The following is a 22096-nucleotide window of genomic DNA, read 5'->3' as shown; positions in this document are numbered from 1 at the left end:
AATAGGGGTGCACATCAGAGAGGATCTCACCTGGACCACCAACACCATGTCACTCTCCAAAAAGGCTCAACAGAGCCTACACTTTCTCCACCGGCTGAAAAGAGCAAGTCTCCCTCCACCCATCCTCACCACATTCTACAGAGGCACCATTGAGAGTGTGCTGACCAGCTGCATCACTGTCTGGTACGGGAACTGCAGTGCTGCTGACCGCAAGACCCTCCAGCGGACAGTGAACACAGCTGCAAAGATCATCTGTGCCCCTCTCCCCTCCATCCTGGACATCTTCCTTACACGATGCTCCAGCAAAACCAACAGCATCGTGAAGGACTCCACCCATCCCTCCCACAGTCTCTTCCAGCTCCTACCATCAGGAAGACGGTATCGGAGCATCAGAGCCCGCTCCGCCAGACTGCTCAACAGCTTTTCCCCCCAGGCTGTGAGAGCCCTGAACTCAAACCACCCCGCCCCCCTCTGAAACCCCATGCAAACCTCTACCTCCTGAAACATGGACCACCCCAAACCTTACCACACCAAAGAAAAAACTGTATGGAACTTTTTTGTGCAATTCGAAGTGTGCTACACACAGGTGAGTGGGCCTGTACAAACCACCTGTAGTAACACACTCTCCTCTATGTGCACTAGACACTTTACACACACTGCTGCGTGAACACAATCCCACAAAAGACTCAGCAATATATGTATGTTTACATGCTCATGCACTACAAATCATCCTGCACTGTTCCCCAACCAGCTACTGACTCAAAATGTCTCTCTTTGCACATGTACAGTATTTGTGAAGCATTCGTATAGTTTGTATTTTTATCTTCTATTTTTTAGTTTGTATAGGGTAAATACTTATATATAGTATACTTATAGTTAAATCTGTCAGTAGGTTAGTAGTGTATAGGTTTATAGTGTTTTTTTTTTTACTTCATTGTTGTATGTCTGTATTTATGTAGCACCGTGGTCCTGCGAGACACGACACTTCGTTCCACTGTATGTCCCCACATGTAGCAGAATGACAATAAAACTCAACTGGACTTGACTTAACTTGAATTAGAGGATGTCCAGAGGATCTTGAGAAAGATCAGGTCTGCACCTTAAAATAAAGTGTTACCAAAAATCTTTCTGACAGTGATTCCAACCATAGATATGTATTCACAGATGCCACATTTGAATCTGCTCCAGACTCAATGAACTGTTCATCATCTTGGAATAGTCAATGTGTTATCACTCACTGTAAAAATCATTGAGCTTTCCAAGATGTCACAACATTGCGCAGCCTCTGGTTGTAAAAACAAATCATTCGTCTGTGTTGTTATCGTTGTAGCTGTGGTACGGACTCCAATCTTCTCACAGAATTAGAACAGTTATTGAAGTTATAGTTCTTGTCCTTGTGTGCTATCTGTGAGCATGCTCCGTTCTGTGCTAGCACCATCTCTTCACCTGAGACAGAGAGCAGACAGCCATTCATTTTATGCAGTTAAACACAATGTGCAATATACTGCGTGACCAAAACTTACTAAGGTCATGTCCAGATACTGTTTATAATGAAGAAAGTACAGATACTTTCAATGGATAGAACTAAACCTGACAGGGAAGGTGTTCAGTCTCCGAAATGATTTGTAGGCTTTCTACAAGAGTTTAGCTCCATTCACACCTAGGCAGACCTGAACTGGTTAATCTTGACCGTAAAGTTCAGTAGAAAGCTTCAGGCCAGTGTTGGGTCAGGCAGGAGCAGGACTGGACACCCCTGAGGTACTGGAGACAGTCCTGGAGCAGAGCTAACAGGGAGTAACTGATTACATAATTAGATTACAAATAAAAAAAGAGCACTTGTAATTAGATTAAATTACATTTTAAAATACTCGTAATCAGACTACAGTTACTCTTTTATTAATTACATTCACATACATACATATTCACTCAAGAGCAATACATTTATTTTTCCTAATTTAGTGATTCTCGCTAATTCTTTGTTTTCATCTTTTAAGTGTTTCCTTTCTAAAATAGCCTATACTGCTTATATACATTGAGAGGGTCTTCCAGTTTTGTGGAAATTCACTCAAAGACCGGTCAGTAGTCAGGTGCTACACAGTGTTTGACCACTGGATTTACAAAAATTATTTCAGGTTTAAGAAGGCTTTTCTTAGCATTTTAACATTACAAAGAACTACTGATAAACATGTTCATTTTTATTTGAATTATCACTCAGAGGGTTATTTAATCATGTATTACTATGACTTTGGAAGGCTTTTGTCTTTCAAACACATTCAAATGCACAAATTGTAATGTAATGTAGAGATTCAGCCGAACCTCTTTCACCTAATATACAGTATTTACCTGAGATTTTAAATAAGTCTCACATTTGCATGTTCACGTAACATGGTAACATGACATGCAAATAAACAAATAAAATACTCACATTTTTAGTAAATGTCTTATTTTGATAGGTTATTTTAAAATGATTTATTTTAATTTGACATTTTTATGATTAATTAAATTATTTGCTTTTCATTAAACTCACCAAACCTCTGCAGTTCCTTTATGAACCCCAGTTTGGGAAACCTTGATAATGTAATGTTATGTTTAATGCACTTCATGTTGTCAATAACAACTTTTTTTTTGCATTTTTATATCGATATGATCCTATTTAAATCAATGTGATAAACGAGTTAGGTCAAAACTAATCTAAAATCAATCAAAAAGTAGTCTGATTAAATTACCTAAAATGTGTAATATCGTGGATTACGTTACTAACTGTAATTTTTGTCATGTAATTTGTAATGGATTATATTTTTGGTAACACTTTATTTTAGGGTCTCTTAACTAGTTGCTTATTAGCATGCATATTACTAGAATATTAGCCATTTATTAGTAGCAGTAATATTTTAATAACATTTATTAGCACCCAATACCTAAATTTAACAACTACCTTACTAACTATTAATATGCAGCAAATTAGGAATTTATTGAGGCAAAAGTTGTAGTTAATAGTGAATAAGTGTTCCCTATTCTAAAGTGTTGCCCTATTTTTTAAGCAATTTACCCAGCTCTGTCTGCAGACGCCCGTGTTAATGATCAGACAGCCTTAATCAGTTACAGATTCTCAATAATAATAATGACAGCACAGGGAGCAAAGAGGATTTTCATTTGTGACAGTTTAATATTTGGCAGCCCTAAACATTACCTGGAATGTCAGAAGCACTAGTAGGGATTTTCCCCTATTTTGTGTCTTGCATCGGTGATAATGATCATTTAGGGCAGCCTCCAATCTCCTCATCTCTAACCCACCAAAAACATTTGATATGTCAGATTATGATTTTATAGCATTGATATATACCACATAAACGACTGATGGTCACTGGTCATTTAGCTGGGCAAGTCCTCCTGGTTTGAAGTGCATTGTTTTAGGAAAGGTATAAAGCCTCTATCCACCTTATTTTTGCCAATAAAAATGAATAATAATAATTTTCTTCATAACCGGTTTCTTGTACTCAGAATTGGTCTTTTAATTGTGATTTAGGTCACATGTACGTCATGTTGCTTTTCATCTACAGGTTGAACTCTGATCCACAATCTATTGGAGAAGTCCAGGCATGATGAATAATGAGCAGTATCAGTCTGTGCCAATCAAGGAGAAGCAAATGAACATCATCAGAAGACATTGGATATGATCTTCAAGATTCTATTGTAAGTTTCACATTTTAATTGTTTTTACTTAAATGTTCAAATTGATGTCAGTTATGCAAGAGAGCACACTGTGGCACTTGTCTCATAAATGTAAATGAGATTATATTATTATTTTACAACAAACACAGAGGTAAATCATCATACCTGGGTGGGTTTACAGTCTTGAGAGTGAGGGGCTGGAGCGAGGGCATCTTGGAGGCTTTGATGTATGGCTTTATAGTTGAGTCTAATATTAGCGCCTGGCTCCTCTCACTCCTCTCAAGTAACAACAGAGATCAGTTTGTGACTTGAGGCTTGCTTCATTCTGAAAAACAGAAAGAACAGACAGACATAAAACAGTTGAAGATTAAGAGAGAGTGAGGCAGGTTTCTTACTGCGACCGGGAGATGGATTTACCCCAGAACGAAGGTGCTGGCTCTCAACCTCTGTCTGCCTGCAAACAAGCACACTTCTTAAGGGATGTGATCTTTCACGGAAAGTTTCAGGTGAGTGGGAGGTCAGAGATTATTTAGGAAGTTTTAGGACTTTAATACCATATATTAAGTAGTGTATGTGCAATACCTGCTGTTAATTATGACTATTATTTATTGCTTTATTGACGATTTGATAAATGTCCATAAGTTACATGTGGATCAGTAGGTAAAGTGCATGAGCACATGCTAGATCTATATGCACTAATGCTTTTTGCTCCTAAACGATGAGCACAAGATGAAGGGGGATGCCAGAGGAAATGTTATACCTCTGAACACAGTCAGCAGTTGCTGGATCAGTTGCAGTCGCTCTCTTAAAACAGCTGACCTCATGAATTAGGACTTCAACAAATATTTCCTATCTAAGATTACTGTCGCACAGTTTGTTAGTGCTAAAGTCCAGACTGCATTTTATAGAGAACACATCACATCTAGTAATCTCAACAGTGCATTATCATGTACGACACAGATATCTGCTTACCGTACTCACACTTGCATATCGTCTATAGCATTGATGAAATGATAAATAACGGTCAGATTATGCACAGTTGATTTGCTCTGTTGCTTACATTGTGGTTCCCATAGATGTAATAAGAGCTCATAGCTGTCGCCATAGTTCACACTCTCAAGTTCAAGGTTACTCATGTCAGATGTTATTGAGCAGTGTATTAGCGCCTGTATGTCACACATCGATGAACAGATCCGTCATCAGTCGGACAGAGATCTCAGGCCCATCTCCAGCGATTTGTCTCTTCAAAGTGAAAATGCTGTATGCAAAACATGGACACTTCATGTAGTCCTCTTAGGGTGATATACTATAGGAGAAATAATTCTTCAACACGGTTTCACAAAAGTTCATATTAAACTGCACAAAGATGAATGAATATGCACCTAAGATAGTTGTGCTCCTTCATCAGAAGTTGAACCTTGCTTTCCACATTTTAGAATAATAATAAAGAGTAAATAACTTACATTTACATATGAGAATGATGCTGTGACACAAATAAAAGCTTGTGCTCACTCTTTCACACGATCAGCTTTTCTTTCAATATCCACTGCAACCGTCCCTTTATTTTAGTGAAGAATATCATAAGCCAGCATTTATATTTGTCTGTAAACTAATTTCAAGCACTTCAGCAGAACACTTAAGATCAAAAGTTTTCAATGCCATGAGAAACTTAAATTCCATCAAGTGTGGACTGGTAATGCTATTCACAGAGATTATCACTATTAATCCTTATCATAATAGTGCTAATTTGAAACCATATGAAGAGTGTTTACTTGCTCAGCTCATTATTCTATAGTTGATAATCACACTCATTCTTAAAGCTGACGAGTCAGATGCTGCCCCATCTTGACCTTTCACTGGACACTGGCCCCCCCCAACACACACACACACACACACACACACACACGCAGCCTGGCTCATGTTTTGTCCTCCCCTGTCCTCCCAGTTCCTGAAGTCTCTCGCTCCTGAGGAGAACACACAATGCCGGCGGGGTCTGTATTTCCAGGACGGCAAGAGGCTGGTGGACTACATCCTCACCTACCACATCAAGAAGAGCAGCAGCTCCCGGCGGCACAGAGACAACGCCTTCACCCGCACCCTGCGGAGGGGTCGAGCGCCGCCTGCGCCCGCAGCCAAAGAGGATGCTGAGGTCGGCTCGCCTGACCTCAGCATGGACCACCACGACGACGACAAGTGCTTACGGCGCGAGGAGTTCGAGAGTAACCTGGTGGAGATGGGCCTGGAGCTGGAGCGGGACGAGCAGGTATGCATTCCTGCTCCGCAAGGCTTTTGTGTGCTGGAGGATTGTTTTGCCTTTTGGCTGAGCTCAGCTGTTTTACCATGAAAAAGGGCCACAAAAGACACATTGTGGTGTCACACTGCAGCGGCTATGACATGAGACGTGCAGAACTCAAAACTCCTGTTTGGAGCTGACACACTGAGAGCCTTCAGTCTTGTTCATGGTGTTTGCTCTTAAATACTGCTCACTATGAGACTTCTGACACGAGCTAGTGTGCTGTTGTACTGAATATCATCATGGCTGTGATTGAGCCGTGGACTGTCACTTTCATGATTATGGCTGTGATTTAGTGTCTATTTACACTTAGCAGAGGCTATTTGCACTGACTCCACCTACCAACGTGTGATTGGGCTAGTCAACACTACAAAGGACGGTAGTTTAGTAACAGCTCCAGTGGCGTCGATGGTAAAGTGCGTGCCAAAGACATTTTTGGCGCAATCGACTCGAGTTCGAATCAATCCAACTTTTTTCTCACTTTTCAAGTCTCATATCACATTCGAAAGGCATTTATTTTCAATAAAAATGAAGAAAATGATTGAAAAGTTGAAAATAAAGTATCGGGCAGGGTTAGGGTAGGTGTAGGGAGGGCTTTATCATCCCAATAAGGCGGCATCCATTTAATAATTTGAATTGAAATTGTAATTTACACTCAATACATTATTACTGCATACTGTTTTATAAAGTACTACAATATTGAGGTGTATATATTTGCCACTATTTGTAATAAGTAGAACAAATAGCAGAAAAGTGTAAATAGAATCTATAACTATTTGCACTTAACAGTCAAACATGTCATTGCTGTTGGACTATCAGCACTATGAGAACGCTGCTCAGCCAATCAAATTTAAGGACTGGAACTACAAAATACAGTCACACCTCGCTACTGTGTAAAATCACATTTGATTTGTGCTCCTGAAGTAGCTGGAGAAGTGACCTTAAGTCCACCCAAATCCAAGCTTTCCATGCATTCTCATTTCTGAGCAGGTTTTCAGTAAAGAGTGGAATTATGCTGAAGAATAATGTCTTATTGAAACGCTTGAGTTTTGTCATTAACTGACGTAAAGGCAGAGGTGGAAAGAGTACGAAAATATTCTACTCAAGTAAAAGTACCATTACATTAATGACATTTTACTGAAGTACAAGTAAAAATACCAGTCTAAAAATCTACTCAAGTAAAAAGTAGCTCATTTAAAATGTACTCAGAGTAAAAATGACTTTTCAACAGTGGGAGGGAGGCAACAATGGGATAGGCCAAGGGTGTCAAACTCAGCTCCTGGAGGAACACAGTCATACACAGTTTAGATATAACCCTAATTATAGCGACTTCCCCTAATTTGGGGAAGTCGTGGCCTAATGGTTAGAGAGTCGGACTCGTAATCGAAAGGTTGTGGGTTCGAGTCTCGGGCCGGCAGGGATTGTAGGTGGGGGGGAGTGAATGTCCAGCGCTCTCTCCACCCTCAATACCACGACTGAGGTGCCCTTGAGCAAGACACCGAACCCCCAACTGCTCCCCGGGCGCTGCAGCATAAATGCTGCCCACTGCTCCGGGTGTGTGTTCACTGCTATGTGTGTGTGCTCACGGTGTGTGTGTGTTCACTGTGTGTGTGTTCACGGTGTGTGTGTGTGTTCACTGCTGTGTGTGTGTGTGTGTGTGTGTGTTCACTGCTGTGTGTGTGTGTGTGTGTGTGTTCACTGCTGTGTGTGTGCACGTCGGATGGGTTAAATGCAGAGCACGAATTCCGAGTATGGGTCACCACACTTGGCAGTATGTCACTTCACTTAAACTCACGCACTTAATTAAACACATCTGATGCAGCTAATCTAATAATTTAGGCTGATTTGAAAACTACATGGCATGTGTGTTGGAGCAGGGTTGGAACTAAACCTAGGTCCTAGTGGTAGGCTGTGGTCCTCAGGAACTGAGTTTGAAACCCCAGGGATAGGCCTATAAATCTCAAATTAGTTGTTTTTAATGAAATGAATAAAGTATTTAGAATAATAAGACATTTGGGTTGTTACAGGCAAATTAAATCAGTATCAACAAAATTCATCTTTGCAGTGCAGAGGAAACACAGAAGCTTCATCTGAAGAGGCATTTAGATGTATTTACACTGTTTAATGCAGGACATGAACGCATTTATCCTGCAATTACAAATGTTTTGATATATAAGACATAAAATGTTGAATACTCATTTGAAATTATATATATATATATATATATATATATATATATATATATATATATATAAATCCAAATCAAAAGATACTTTAAATGTGAAATTAAAACCGACAGTAGGTGTAAGTCACTGTTAATAAGTGAGTCATTGTGACTGAACCGAATCATTTAAACAGTTGATTCATTCAGGAACGAATCACCATCATGTTGCTCAGAGACACAAAACTGTGCTGTGGCTGTGTTTGGGATCATGCTAATTTTTGGAGAAAAACGGCACTCTTCATGTGATATTGATTTACTATATGAAATGATATAAATACATCTTCAATTTTGTGATAATTTTAAATGCATTTTAACAGACTCACGCAGTGAAAGAACTCCCTCTAAATGCGTGCGCACTAGTCTAATCTACTAGACTTCACACACAGTATGAGTGTTTTGTTTGGTTTTGGGCTAAATACTGATAATGTCAAATCGCACATCGTTAAAACAACAATTACGATATTATCACAGACGATATCGCACACCCTGCACCACTGTCTTTTTGGCTAATTTGTGCAAAACCTTTTGCTAAACTGCCAAAGCTTCATTTTAACCACCAATTCAACGATGCAAGTATTTAGCTTACCTCTACATGCTTGTGAAGGGGTGATGTCGAGATTTTATAAGCTGCTAGTTTGGTCTCCCTAGGCAAACACTTACACTGCATAATAGAGCATAAACAGGGGTTCACTTCATTTCCTTCGAGTTCAGCTTCAGCAGAGTACGACGGGGTTTAGTTTACAGCTGGGTCTGCACCATAACGCCTGTCTGTCCGTCTGCATCTTTCTTCTGATTTTAGAGCCAGTTTGTTCTCCATTATTTACTGCAGTAGTTTCCAGGGAGTGATTTATTTATTTTTTACTCAGAAATTAATGTCTTTTAAAATGTAGCGAAGTACAATACTTCAAACTAAATATATTTAAGTAAAAGTAAAATTACAGATTTTGAAAATTACTTTAAAAAGTAGAAGTACACAAAAAACGACTTAATTACAGTAACGCGAGTAAATGTAATTCATTACTTTCCACCTCTGCGTAAAGGTGCATTGTATTGACTATATTGACTGTCATATTGATGGGTACTGCAGTCCAAAGGATATTTTCCTCTGATCACAAAGCTTTTTAGATGGATGCCGATGCTTTTTAGGTCGGGTAGTCTCTGTGATCTCTGACCCAGTTCATTGGTAGAGTTTTCCAACGTATCTTAAAAAGTACTCTTAGTTGAATGCGGTAGTTCACTATTAGCAAATCAGTAACCATTATTTTTTCATACCTCCCTAAATAACTACTAAGAACTACTGTATACAGGTTCATTATTAATATGAATAATACATAATGTTTACATTACATACAAATAATTAGTAGTGTCTTCAGAAGGATGTAGTAACACTTGAGTCATTACTATCCAAAACCTCACATATATCTCAAAAGCTTTAAATGACGTCAGTCAATATTAGAGAGTTATGATGCTTTTCTCTTTAGAATACTGATCCAAGTAGTTAGTAGTTCCTGTAGAAGTATTTGATCATTCTTGAGTCAATACTAGTGGATTACCATCATCTTCATTTTAGAATGAATACATTATGCATAATTCACATTAATTATGAACCTGTATACAGTAGTTCCTAGTAGTTCTCCAAGATATATTAAAAACTAGTAGTTATTAATTAGCTAATAGTGAACACTCTTTTTATAAGTATGCTAAAGTGTTCCTCTTTTTCACAAGCAATAGTTCCTCCAAAAAGGAAAATTCTGTCATCATTTACTTCTTCTAGTGTCATTTAATGTAAATCTTCAAATTCCATGAAATACACACATTATTTTGATTAATAAGCTTAACTAATGAAAGAAATGCTGATCAAACTAGACAGATATGGATTACAGTTGTAATATTTGACCATTGTTGGCATCAACTCAACAATAACCAAGCATAACTAATCAGTCTACACTTTTGATCTGGATGTTTCTTTAATCTGATCGTAGTCCTTTTCACCTGTTCTTATCTTATTCTTCTTTTCTCTGGATGAGCATCTGTTAGGGCTGTCTCCTTCTCTCTTTTTAAGTTCTGTAGTCTCTCGTCCCTCACAGTTGCTCTCATGTCCAGTTTGTTTCTGAATTACAGATCAGTGGCTTTAGAACAGTTCCTTATAAGCCTACATGACCAAAACAAACAAACACAGTATAGTTCCGGAATATAATTACTGACAGGGTATTAATTCTTATTTAGCACAAGAATATTCTTAAAGATTTTAGTTTAAAATATCAAATAGATTCTTGCTTTTAAATAGTAATAAAATAAAGTCTTTGATTTATTAATATCAGTTTTGACACATGATGGCAGGAAGACAGTTTTGGCACAGCTTCTACGGTGACTGTAAGACAGTAGCAACACATGATCCCAGATGACTCAAGAACTGAACATTCATTCGGCTCCAAATAGCAAAATGACAGAAACAAGTGTGCATCTGCTGTGAAATCATTTCTCTCTCTTTTTATATTTGTAAATACAACAGCAGGTTGTTTTTTTCATGTGGTATGTGGCCTTGCTTTTCTTCAGCATTAAGGCTATATTGTGAATCTGTTAGCTGTGACATTACAGCATAACCTCTCACAAGTGCTACACACAAACATTAGTGATGTGTTTTCTTCACTGGCTTTCAGACTATGATTAATGTAGTACTGTATATTCACATATGTGTTCAAAGAATGAGATTTACATGTGTGCACCTGTTCTTCTCTGTGTGCATTTCCAAATTTATGACCATGTATGAATACATATAAAACCATGTATAGTCCTGGTCATGTGGTTATGTCATTAAATGCCTTGTAGAATTACATGAATTTCCTAATCAGTGAAAGTAATGATGATCACAGCTGTTGAGCTGTTTGTTTTTGGCTGTGAGACTCTGTCCTGGAGTCTATGTAAGGCATATGCATCAGGTCACACGTGGTCTGGTGTGTAGTGCACATGCTGTGAGGTGTAGGCTTGGGTCATTTCCTGATTCCATTGCTCCTGCTTCTCCTCTTGTCATTTCTTCAGTGCAGTGTCGCTTTAAATGCATGTAACTGCTGGAACTCTATTAAGTTTGTACTAATATTCTTATTCTTTCATTAGTTATCTGCCATAAAAGTAGAGGCCCCAAACTTGTCAAGATGGTCCCAATCGTGCAGAGCTACTCAGGCACACACATTCTGTACATTAGACGCTATTTGTGTTTTGGTCCACAACACTGGAGCCATAACGGCTAGCATTAAAATAGTTTTCTTATATATTATTCATTTAGAGCCTACATTAATATATATTTTCCCGTTATTAAAAATTTTCTGTGGGTTTTTTTTAAAGTACATTTTTAAGCTCCTCCCAGGCCATTCATTTGATTTGCATGAAACTTACTGAACTCATTCAATGCCCAGATACTCTTGACAAAAAGTTGTATTGGTGTACATGACAAAAAGGTGTATATAATTAGGGTTGAAGCCAAACTCTGCAGGACAGTGGTCCTCAGGAATGGTTTTGGACACCCCTGCTGAAGCAGATCTCTACAGGTGGCACTGGGGAGGAGGAGGGTAAACAAGAGTTCTCATAATCACACAGCAGGGAGATCGCAGGCAAGGGGACAAAATATATGGCTGCGTGGATTCAGAAGGACATCTAATTGGCTTAGAAGAACCAATCTGCACTCTGATAGACTTCCATGACTGAACTATGTATTAGCATATTATCAGGTATTAACATAACTGTGTGTTATAGAATTAAAATGCTTTTTCTGAATTCTCTGAATTTAAAGGGATAGTTACCCAAAAATGAACATTACCCCATGATTTACTCACCCTCAAGCCATCCTAGGTGTGTATGACTTTCTGAAGAATACCGTCGGATTTACGGTATATTAAAAAAGCTTTATAATGGCAGTGATTGGGGTTTAAGATTTTGAAAGAAAAATTAAATTGCATCCATCCATCGTGAACAGTGCTCCACATGGGTCCAGGGGATTAATCTGAAGTGAATCGATGTGTTTGTGTAAGAAAACAATCTGTATTTAAAAATGTACAAAACCATAATCTCTAGCTTGCACCAACTGCCATACGTACGTTTACGAGAGAGTGGTTTCAGTAGGACGCAGGTGAATGCGGTGACGAACGAAGTTCATTTTTAGTCCATCTCCTATCCTGAAAAGTCTGTCTTGCAGAGATTGACTAAAAATGAGCTCCTAAAACTTACTGCCAGGTTCTGGAAGATCGATTCTTCAAACAGTGGTTCAAGAGGGTGTGGTGCTGGTCCTTCATCAGTCGCTCAGTCTGATTCTGCTTTAGTCTAGATTTAAACAGCTCATTTTGTCTGGCCAAAGGAGAATGACACTATTTCGACAAACTATTTCCCCGTCTAAATACTGTATCAAGCTGATATAAAGCCACCCAGCTTTATATCAAGCTGATGTTGTCAGGGTTCTGTCACTTCGGTCTAATTTATTCATGGTTTTGTGACAGAGCCCTGACACTCCCTTCTTGTCTTGTTTTCTGGTGAGTCTCTCTTGTCTGTGTTCTCTGTTTCATGTTGGGGCGTGATGTTCGGATCCCGGCACTCCTGTCTTGTTCGGGCTCGGTTCTGGTTTCGTGTCGGGGTTCGGATACTCACGCTCCAGGTTTGTTCTCGCTGTGGGAGCGTACGATTTCGAGTTCGCTCGGGCCGTGCGCTCCTCCGTCCTCTGTGTGTGTGTTTTGTTCGGCACGCGGTTCGGTGCTTTTTTTCTCTTGTTTTGTCTTGTTCTGTGTGGCACGCAGCTTGTGTTTTTTCACTGGATGCGTGCTTTCATGTTTGTCATGTTTTGTGAACATGCAGCTTATGAGTCTCCTCATTAGCTGCATGTTTGTATCCTGTTTTGCACATGGTTAGTGATTTTGTTTTGCTGGCCATGTGCTTGTGTTTTTGTTTTGTGTGAGCACATGGCTTGTCTTGTTTGGTTCGATGTGCCATGTGCTCTCATGTCAATTGTCTTGACCCCACCCATTTTGTTTCCTGATTATTGGTTAATTTGCCCCACCTGTGTTTACTCGTTACCCTCCTCATTTGCTCCCTTTATAATCTCCTTGTGTTTGCAGTCCTGTGCCGGTTCGTCGTCGATGTTACGCTTTGTGAAGTCCTGCCTTGCCTTGCCTTGCCTTGCCATGCCAGTCTGTTTTCCCCTACTGGGTAGTTTTTGTTTGTTTATTAAATTTTTTATTATTAATAAAGCCATATTTCCTCCTGCAAGTGAGTCCTCGCTCTCATCCCTTCACCCACACCTGACAGATGTTAAGCTGCTTTGACACAATTTGTGTTGTTAAAAGCGCAATATACAAATAATATTGACTTGATTTGACTTGACACCTAATTCTTCACAATAATTCTTAATCTTTTGCAGTTAACGTGTCTTTTCTTCTCCATCTGTTTTTTTCTGACCCCACTCACCCAGTGAGCATTTTGCCGTCAAATGGTCATGTCTTAACTTATTTTTTTTCTGTATTGCGTTAGTTTTGAATATTTCTCATGGGGATTTAATAATTTTTTTACTTTTCAGTCTGAGTTAAATCATTTTTTTGGCTAATTTCATCTGTAAAAGAAAACCTGCCTAATAATTCTGCACACCTGAATATAAGGACTTTTTTTAACTTCCAGCCTCCATGGACAATTATACGACTTCTAAATGATTAAAAACTAAATTAATAGTACTTATTAAGATTGATGTGGTTTGGAATTGGTCAAATGTGCTTGGAAAAAAAAAATATGACCAGAATATCAACTTGCCTGATAATTATGCACACACTGTAATCTTATTTCCTGGCTTACTCGTTCTCATTCTATTTTTACAATGTTGCAAGTTATAAAACACACACATACACAGACTCTAATCATGCCTGGGATTTCTCAGATTGACTTGGGTATTACACACAGACCTGACCCGGCTTACCATTTAAAATATGACCTGAACCTATCTGTTTGGGTGGACATGTGACGACCTCTACTCTAGACCATACTGGCAAAAACAGATATTTTAGATTTGTTTAGGATGGCCCAATGAATATCACCTCTGCTTGTGCAGGCACTGCGACTGTCGGTATGAATGTTGCAGAAACAAATTCCTTTAACAACTTTTGTGTGTTTTCAGACCAAGACTCCTGGGGTGGGCTTTGTGAAGATTCATGCTCCGTGGAGCGTTCTCTGTCGAGAGGCTGAATTCATGAAACTGAAGATGCCTACCAAAAAAGTAACGTTGGTCTAGAGGAATATGCACAGCTGCTGTGTGTCAAGCAGAGATGTAATGAGTAAATGTGATGCTGTGCTCTTACTGTAGGTGTATGAAGTGAAGCACAGCAGTGGCGTTATGGAAAAGATCAATGCGTTCATCAGCAAACTAACAGATCCTCTTCATCCAAACTTAGAAGAGAACAGGATTCAGAAAGTGAAGCACCTCTCGTACCCGTTCTCCAGGGAAAAGCAGCATCTGTTAGTGTCTGCTTCCACAACAACATCCTTTCTCAAGCATGAAACACATCTAAATATCTCTTACATGTACTGTTAGGCATTCAGGTGATTTGTGACCTTCACATGGCTGAACCAATGTTACTCTTTCATTGTACTCGAACTTTCAAAGACATAAAGGCCTATTCACACTGAGAGCAATTTAAAATAGAACAGCGCATCTCTTTGGACCCCTTCACGCAAATTAAGAAATTCTGTAATGAAGCTCCAAGTATACTTCAGTTTCATCTTAAAATGAGGTAGCCAGTGAAATTATATATATTAGGGGTGTAACGGCACACAAAAATCCCCTTTGAGTATGACATCACCGCTTGGCATGTTGTCATTACAGATTTCAAGTAGTTATGGACCAGAGTGGATTTACAAAGACATCTGATTTGTGTGAATGGGCCTTAATACTAGGAATTGACTGAAACACTGGACGTATGGAAAAAACTATTGAAAAATGAAATGAAAATCTACTTGTGACCTTTCGTCGTTACAGGTTTGATTTGTCTGACAAAGATTCCTTTTTTGACAGTAAAACAAGAAGTTCGTTAGTAAGTATAAAGAATTTGTCAGATGTACAGCATTTAAGCCATATTTAATCATCTGAATATTTGGACCTTTCTTCCCATGAATTAAATGTTTTATTATGTGCATTATTGTAGGTATTTGAAGTGTTGAAGCGAACCAAGTGCACAAAAGCGAAATTTAGCATGGGTAAGCTACTGCTTTGGCTATACAATTGAGAGAATTAGAAATGTAATTTCTTGAGTTTTTGAAAACTTGAGCTTAAGTAGCGGTGCTTTGCTGGCCAACCTTAAGTACCCAATTTTATGCCCAATTCTTTTGCGTCATTGACAGCAAAACTGTAACTAAAGGAATAATATGTAATTTTCACACATTGTTCAGGAATAACTAGTCTGCTTGGGAGCGGTGCTTATTTGGCTGCTTATCCATTACATGATGTAAGTACTTCTGTTGAACTGTTTCTAAGGATCTTAAGCTATCTGTACAGAACTGATAACACTGTTGCATTATTATAGTGACACCTAGATTTATCGAGTTGTAAGTACAGACCAGTTGTCCAACTTGCTTGATTAATAGATGCAAATCTTTTTAGCGCTGGAATTTTCAACAGGATATGATATGCTGGTTTCTTTCCTTACAGGGCGATGTTGATGGGGAAAATGCAGAGCCAAATGACAGAAAGGTGAGTTATTGTTCCGTCTATATTTTATATTGCCAAAAAAAGACTCAGACTTTGAACAGAATCAGATGGTTTCTGCTATTAAGCAAGAGTGAGTTTAGGAACGAGAAACTCCCAGCTACTAGCATGGTTTAATGAAGCTAGTTCTAAAGAAAATTAACTTTTAAGTCATGCCTGTGACAAAACCCCAAACCATGTGTGGTCTAGGACTAAAGCTGAGCTCGTTGGCCAAAATCAAATACAGCACTACACCTAGATAACAGCATAGTGCCATCAAGACCAAACACTCTTTTTCCTGATGAGCTGATGCTCTGAATCAGGTGTGATAAATAAAGAAGACAAGTGCTGCGTCCCAGGATTGGAAACCACTGTATTAGGCCAACTTTGACCTGCCAAGGATACTCACAGTTCAGAGCTCAGGGAAAATGTCATTTCCCAGCAGGCCAATGACCTGAAGCACACAGCAAAAATTATTAACTGAATGCATGCAGCTGCAAAGACAACACTTGAGATATAGCTTCAGTCTGGAGGTGAAGATAAGCGCTGTTTCATCATGTCATGCTTTTATTTCAGCTGCTGTATGAAGAGTGGGCCAGCTACAGTGTCTTTTATAAGTACCAGCCCATTGGTTTAGTCAGGTAAGTCTCAAACTCTCTGATGTTTCAGTGTTTCAGGTCCATTAGAAACATCTCGGTTATCTTACAGGAAGTACTTCGGAGAGAAGATCGGTCTGTACTTTGCTTGGCTTGGTGTTTACACCCAGATGCTGATCCCTGCTTCCTTAGTAGGGGCCATTGTGTTCCTCTATGGATGTGTTACTGTTGATGACGACATTCCCAGGTCAGTGAAAGCAAAACAAAACCTTTAGTGAACGCTTAAAGTGCAAGACACAATGGCATATGTGTTTATTATTATTAAGACTGAAAGAAAGCGGCGTTATCATTGTGATCATTAAAAAGTGTAATTACTCTCAAGCAGAAGGTCAGATTTCAGAAGCAAAATGGTTACTTTATTTTGATATGGACAAACTTAAAAAAAAAAAAAATAAATCAGCCTGGATGTTTTCATTCCGGACAGAAGACAAAATGAGCATTGACGGACTGATCCAGTTCTGTCTTGTCTGGCAAAGCAGCAGTTTGTGAGGATTGCACACCGATTCTACTGCCAGCTGGGGTTTAAACAAAACCACTAATAAAATGACCCAAGACGAGTTTAGAGTGTAGTTCCTCAAAACATCTTTGACAAGGTCTATTTTAATAACTGGAAGTGCTATTAACTCACATCTCACGTCTCAGTTAAGTACAGTTGCATAACAGTTTTCTTGCTTTGTGACGGCAAGAAATACTGTTGGGTAATAAAGTACGAGCCCCCCATTCTCAATATAAACCCTCAGTTCATGCTTTGAGAAAGAGCATATAAAACCAAACATCTGTCTTTAGGTTCCTCTGGAGTGTGTCACGGTCAGGATATTATGACAGCATGAGAAGGGTCTGATGGAGCCGTTTTTATACAGAAACCACAACTCCGTTTTGGAACTGAAAGAGTAGAACTAATAAGAATATTGATCATCAGCTGCTCTAATGAAAGTGGTTTCATTTTAGTTTCTTTTAAAATGATGTTTTATAATGTGAGCTCAGAAGGCATGTGAGTTGACACTTTCCAAGAAATGACACAAAATAAGGCTTGAAATGGATTTATTTTAAATGGTCAAGTGAGTTTCTTAACCTTTAGAAAATAAAAGAGTTTAAATACAAATTCATGAAAGCATGTTATAAAAACACCACAAATGTAACATTGGTTTACCATAATCAGTTCAGGTACTCAGTTAATGTCTGGTGTGGTAGTTCTGCTTGACTTGTTCTGTGTTCAGTATGGAGATCTGTGACCAGCGGAAGAACATCACCATGTGTCCGCTGTGTGACCGCGTGTGCAGCTACTGGAACCTGAGCATGGGGTGTGGGACGGCCCGGGCCAGCCATCTGTTCGATAACCCTGCCACCGTCTTCTTCTCCATCTTCATGGCGCTGTGGGGTGAGATCGGATCTCATTTCTGCTCCTCCATGAGCGCAGCAGCTGCTCATAGCGTTCATGTTTAAGCATTGGGCAAGTTAGACTGCATGTCCGGTGTGTTTATTGTGTACAAACATGCTGTTCTGCAAACCCTTGGCAGATTGTGTTTGCTGCTCCTGGGGTTGGGATGCAAGTAGCTGCAGGGTTAAGGTTGAGGTTCAGTTCAGCTGTTTTAAACTTATAGCAACAGTAAGTATGTCTACACTTCATTCTTGCAGTGTAATTACACAAATAAGTAATAATGAGTAATATTAATTATGGACTTGGTTTAGAGCGTGGCTTAAGGTTAGTTGCTTGTGAGTATAATTTACAGTTTTCACTATATGAAGTACATCTAACATACATAACAAGATCACTGTAAAATGAAGTGGTGTTAAAAGTGCTATACAAATAATATTGACTTGACTTACCTTTTTATAATCTGAAGAACCTTCTTTCTCCACAAAGAAGCTTTTGTGACACAGAAAGGTTCTTCAGATGTTAAAGGATCTATTTAGACAGAAAAGTTCTTCTATGGCATCCTGAAGCACCTTTCTTTTTAAGAGTGAAGTAAATAGTATTTACCATAATATGCACAAATTCAATGATTGAACTAATATAGTGAATGTTAGCTAGAAGTGACTGTGTTTTAAATTCCTCATGTTGTAGTGACGGTCATTGATTCTGTATTGTGTTACGGGTGTAATGAGCTTAATTATGTTCCTGGTGCCTGTGAGTTTGTTGGAGAACGGAGAGCCGAACTGACTTTCTCTCAGAGCATTATTCTTCCAGTCGTTCTCTCTGTCCTAAACTAAACATCTCTCCGTCGTGTGGTTGTTATCATCTGTTTGGCTGTTTCCTGTGAGCCCAGTTTCTGTGAGGCTTCTCTGCTCTGATCAGTGTCGTCCGCCGAGGGATTTGGACAGGAAAGCACGGACTTTAGCTCACACATAAGATTTACTGTGCTTCCATCTGTTTGGAGGAGAGACGTGACAGCTGTTGCTCTTTCACAAGTATAAATACAAAGATATGAATATCACTGAAGCTCTGTAGGCTTTTGTAGCTTCCTTAAAGCTACATCTCTGTTGCTTTACGAGCCGTGCCCAGAAATCTGGGTTTCTTCTGCTTTTGCATGAAAAGAAAAACAAACATCTCATTCTGTGTGCCTTTCATTTCAATTCTCATCCATGAACTGAGCCGATATGTGAAAGTCTGATTTAACTGCTCCCATCATTTACAGGATTATTATGAATCATCTTTATAATGAAAATGTTAATATTTGATCATATTGTGCCACATTTAGCAGCTTTTGTCCTAATGGTTTCTCAGGTGTGGGTCAGAAGTGTAATGGAGTTCATTTCCTCACGTCAGTGTTATTGTGTGTTCCAGCGGCGTTCTTCATGGAGCACTGGAAGAGGCGGCAGATGCGGCTCAACTACGAGTGGGATCTCACAGGGTTCGAGGAGGAGGAGGTCTGATCACACCACACTCACATTAACACACCACACATCATCAGTGGAGCTCACTAGTCTGTCATTTAACGCTGTCGTCCTCTTGTTCCCCTGGGGTGTGTGTAGGAAGCACTGAAGGTTTGAGCATATTCTGAACTCTCTAAACACCGCTGTCGCTTCATCCGCTATCACAGACTAGCATGTGCTGAACCTACAAACACTCACCTGAAGAAACGCACACTTTCTTTCTTTCGTTTTGTCATATATATTGTTTCAGTTTTGTCATATATATTGTAATATGTTTTTGTCAGGATCACCCGCGAGCAGAATATGAATTCCGAGTCATGCAGAAATCGCTGAAGAAAGACCATAAATCACAGGTGATATTGCATGTGCTGTTCTTGCTATGAATGTGAAAATTAACTCACTGTTATATATTTGAAGCTGCTATGAAACAATATGCATTTAATTTTAAAGTCAGACTTTGGCATCTCTATAGGTAACACTTTATTTTAAGGTGTCCTTGTTACACATTACATGTACTTATCAATATAATAACAAATTAATTATGCATAATTACATGCAAGTAACCCTAAACCAACCCCTAATCCTAGCTCTACCCATTTAGTGACTACATGTACTTAATTAATATGACTTTGTAACAAGGACACCTTCAAATAAAGTGTAACCCTTTTTTTACTTTGAGATCTCTGATTTAAATACAGATTTTAAATGATAAGATATACTTTGATAGTTATGATAATGTTTTTTTTTTATTTAATTACTAGAATAAATAGATTTCCTGAGCTTGTCAACACTTAATAATACTCCTGAGTCAATCCTGAAGTGTGGAAGTTTGAATATGTTTTGCATTTGACTTCTTTTTGTTTGTTGTTTCTTTAGCCAGAGAAAGAAAAGCTCACATGTAGAGACAGATTTCCGGCGTATATGACGAACCTCATCATGATGCTTTTAATGGTAAGGCTGTCCTACATCAGCTCGTGTTTCATATGAATTTGTACATCTGACAACACGTTTGTGTTATACTTTACCATAAAGTCTTAGTTGTTATCATTAGTTAAAGGGATAGTTCACCCAAAAGTGAAAATTGTGTCATCATTTACTCATCCTCAAGCAGTTCCAAACCTGTATGAATGTGTTTGTTCTGCTGAACTCAAAGGAAGATATTCTGAAGAAAGTTTGTAATCAGGCTGTTTTGGGGCACCATTGACTTCCACAGTAGGAAAAAACATACTATTGAAGTCAATGGTGCCCCAGAACTGCTCTGTTTCCCACTTTCTTCAGAATATCTTCCTCTGTGTTCAGCAGAACAAACACATTCATACAGGTTTGGAACTGCTTGAGGATGAGTAAATGATGACACAATTTTCACTTTTGGGTGAACTATCCCTTTAATGCATTAGCTAACATAAACTAACAATGAGGAATTTGTTTTTACAGCATTTCTTAATCTTTATAACAGTATGTTAGGTTTATTTATTTAACAGTATTAAGGTGATATTTATGCTGTTCACGGTGAATGAACTGAAACATTTGATTTAAAAAGGTTAACTGAATAAATGCTGTAAAAGCATTGTTAATTGTTAGTTTATGTTAACTAATGCTAACAGTGAAAACATAATGTAAAGTATCTCGTATATATTCATATTCAGTCCATATATGAGCATGTGAATATGAATATGTTGGCATAAATACACTTGGCGCAGGCAGACATCATGATTTCACGTGACCCTCTGATGCATGGTTTCAACTAGAGTGGACAGATCTTTAAAACCACCGTGGGTGATGACCTTTGACCTTTACCCATCACATGCTATGACTGTTCTGTGTATATGTCATTGTTTTCCTTATCTATGACAACATAAAGTCAGCATGGCTGAGGAAAGTGGTCTTTTATTCCAGGAGATCCAGACAGGTACAGATATACTTTTTAAAAGAATAATATATAAGGAACATCAGGTATTATTAATGGATGTGTTGCTGTTCACCCAAACTACTGTAGTGGGCACCATGCTTAAAAGGGCACTTCTGTTCAATATATATTACAGTTCAATATGCTTTTATTGAGCAAGGATGCATTAAACTGATGAAAAATGACAGTAAAGATGATGTTTCCACAAAATTATTAAGCAGCACAATTTTATTTAAATTTTTTTGAGCTGCAAATCAGCATATTAGAATGATTTCTGAAGGATCATGTGACACTAAGTGACAACTTGGATATTTTAGTTGACTAAACTTAACATTTTTAGTCAGCGGGGTAACAAATTATTTTAAGTTGAAACTATTTTTTTTTTTTACAGTGTGAGGACTGGAGTAATGATGCTGATAATTCAGCTTTGATCACAGCAATCTATTACATTTTACAATATATTCACATAAAACCCCCCAGCTCTTTTAAGTGGTAAAACTATCTTAGAATATTACTGTTTTTACATGTAATAAAACAAGTGGCACTTAATGAACAGATCTATTTTGACATAACACTGTTATGCACAGAAGAGTTTGGTCCCAAACTGAGTCGCTACTCTTAACTAGTACCGCAGAAATGCTGGTATCATTATTAGTGAAAGTGAAAGTGACGTGACCCATACTCGGAATTAGTGCTCTGCATTTAACCCATCCAAAGTGCGCACACACAGCCGTGAACACACACACAGCAGTGAACACACACA

General features: G+C 38.6%; 1 protein-coding gene across 1 annotated transcript in view; it reads left to right on the top strand.

Moving 5' to 3' along the window:
* Positions 1–3602: 3602 nt before the first annotated feature.
* Positions 3603–22096, top strand: part of LOC306866611 (anoctamin-1-like) — a gene marked incomplete at both ends in the record, with an annotated part of 51451 nt that continues 32957 nt past the window's right edge. Inside the window, 15 exon segments of the mRNA XM_079411871.1 lie at positions 3603–3658; positions 3660–3693; positions 5618–5935; positions 14335–14433; positions 14521–14672; positions 15193–15247; positions 15359–15410; positions 15603–15658; positions 15862–15903; positions 16474–16538; positions 16606–16740; positions 17771–17931; positions 19339–19421; positions 19712–19780; positions 20304–20378. Of these exon segments, the coding sequence (XP_079267997.1) occupies positions 3603–3658; positions 3660–3693; positions 5618–5935; positions 14335–14433; positions 14521–14672; positions 15193–15247; positions 15359–15410; positions 15603–15658; positions 15862–15903; positions 16474–16538; positions 16606–16740; positions 17771–17931; positions 19339–19421; positions 19712–19780; positions 20304–20378 (1452 nt within the window).

Source organism: Barbus barbus (genome assembly GCF_936440315.1).
Source record: "Barbus barbus genome assembly, chromosome: 48".
In the NCBI taxonomy this organism is placed as follows: domain Eukaryota; kingdom Metazoa; phylum Chordata; class Actinopteri; order Cypriniformes; family Cyprinidae; genus Barbus; species Barbus barbus.
This window is presented reverse-complemented; position numbering and strand designations above follow the sequence as displayed.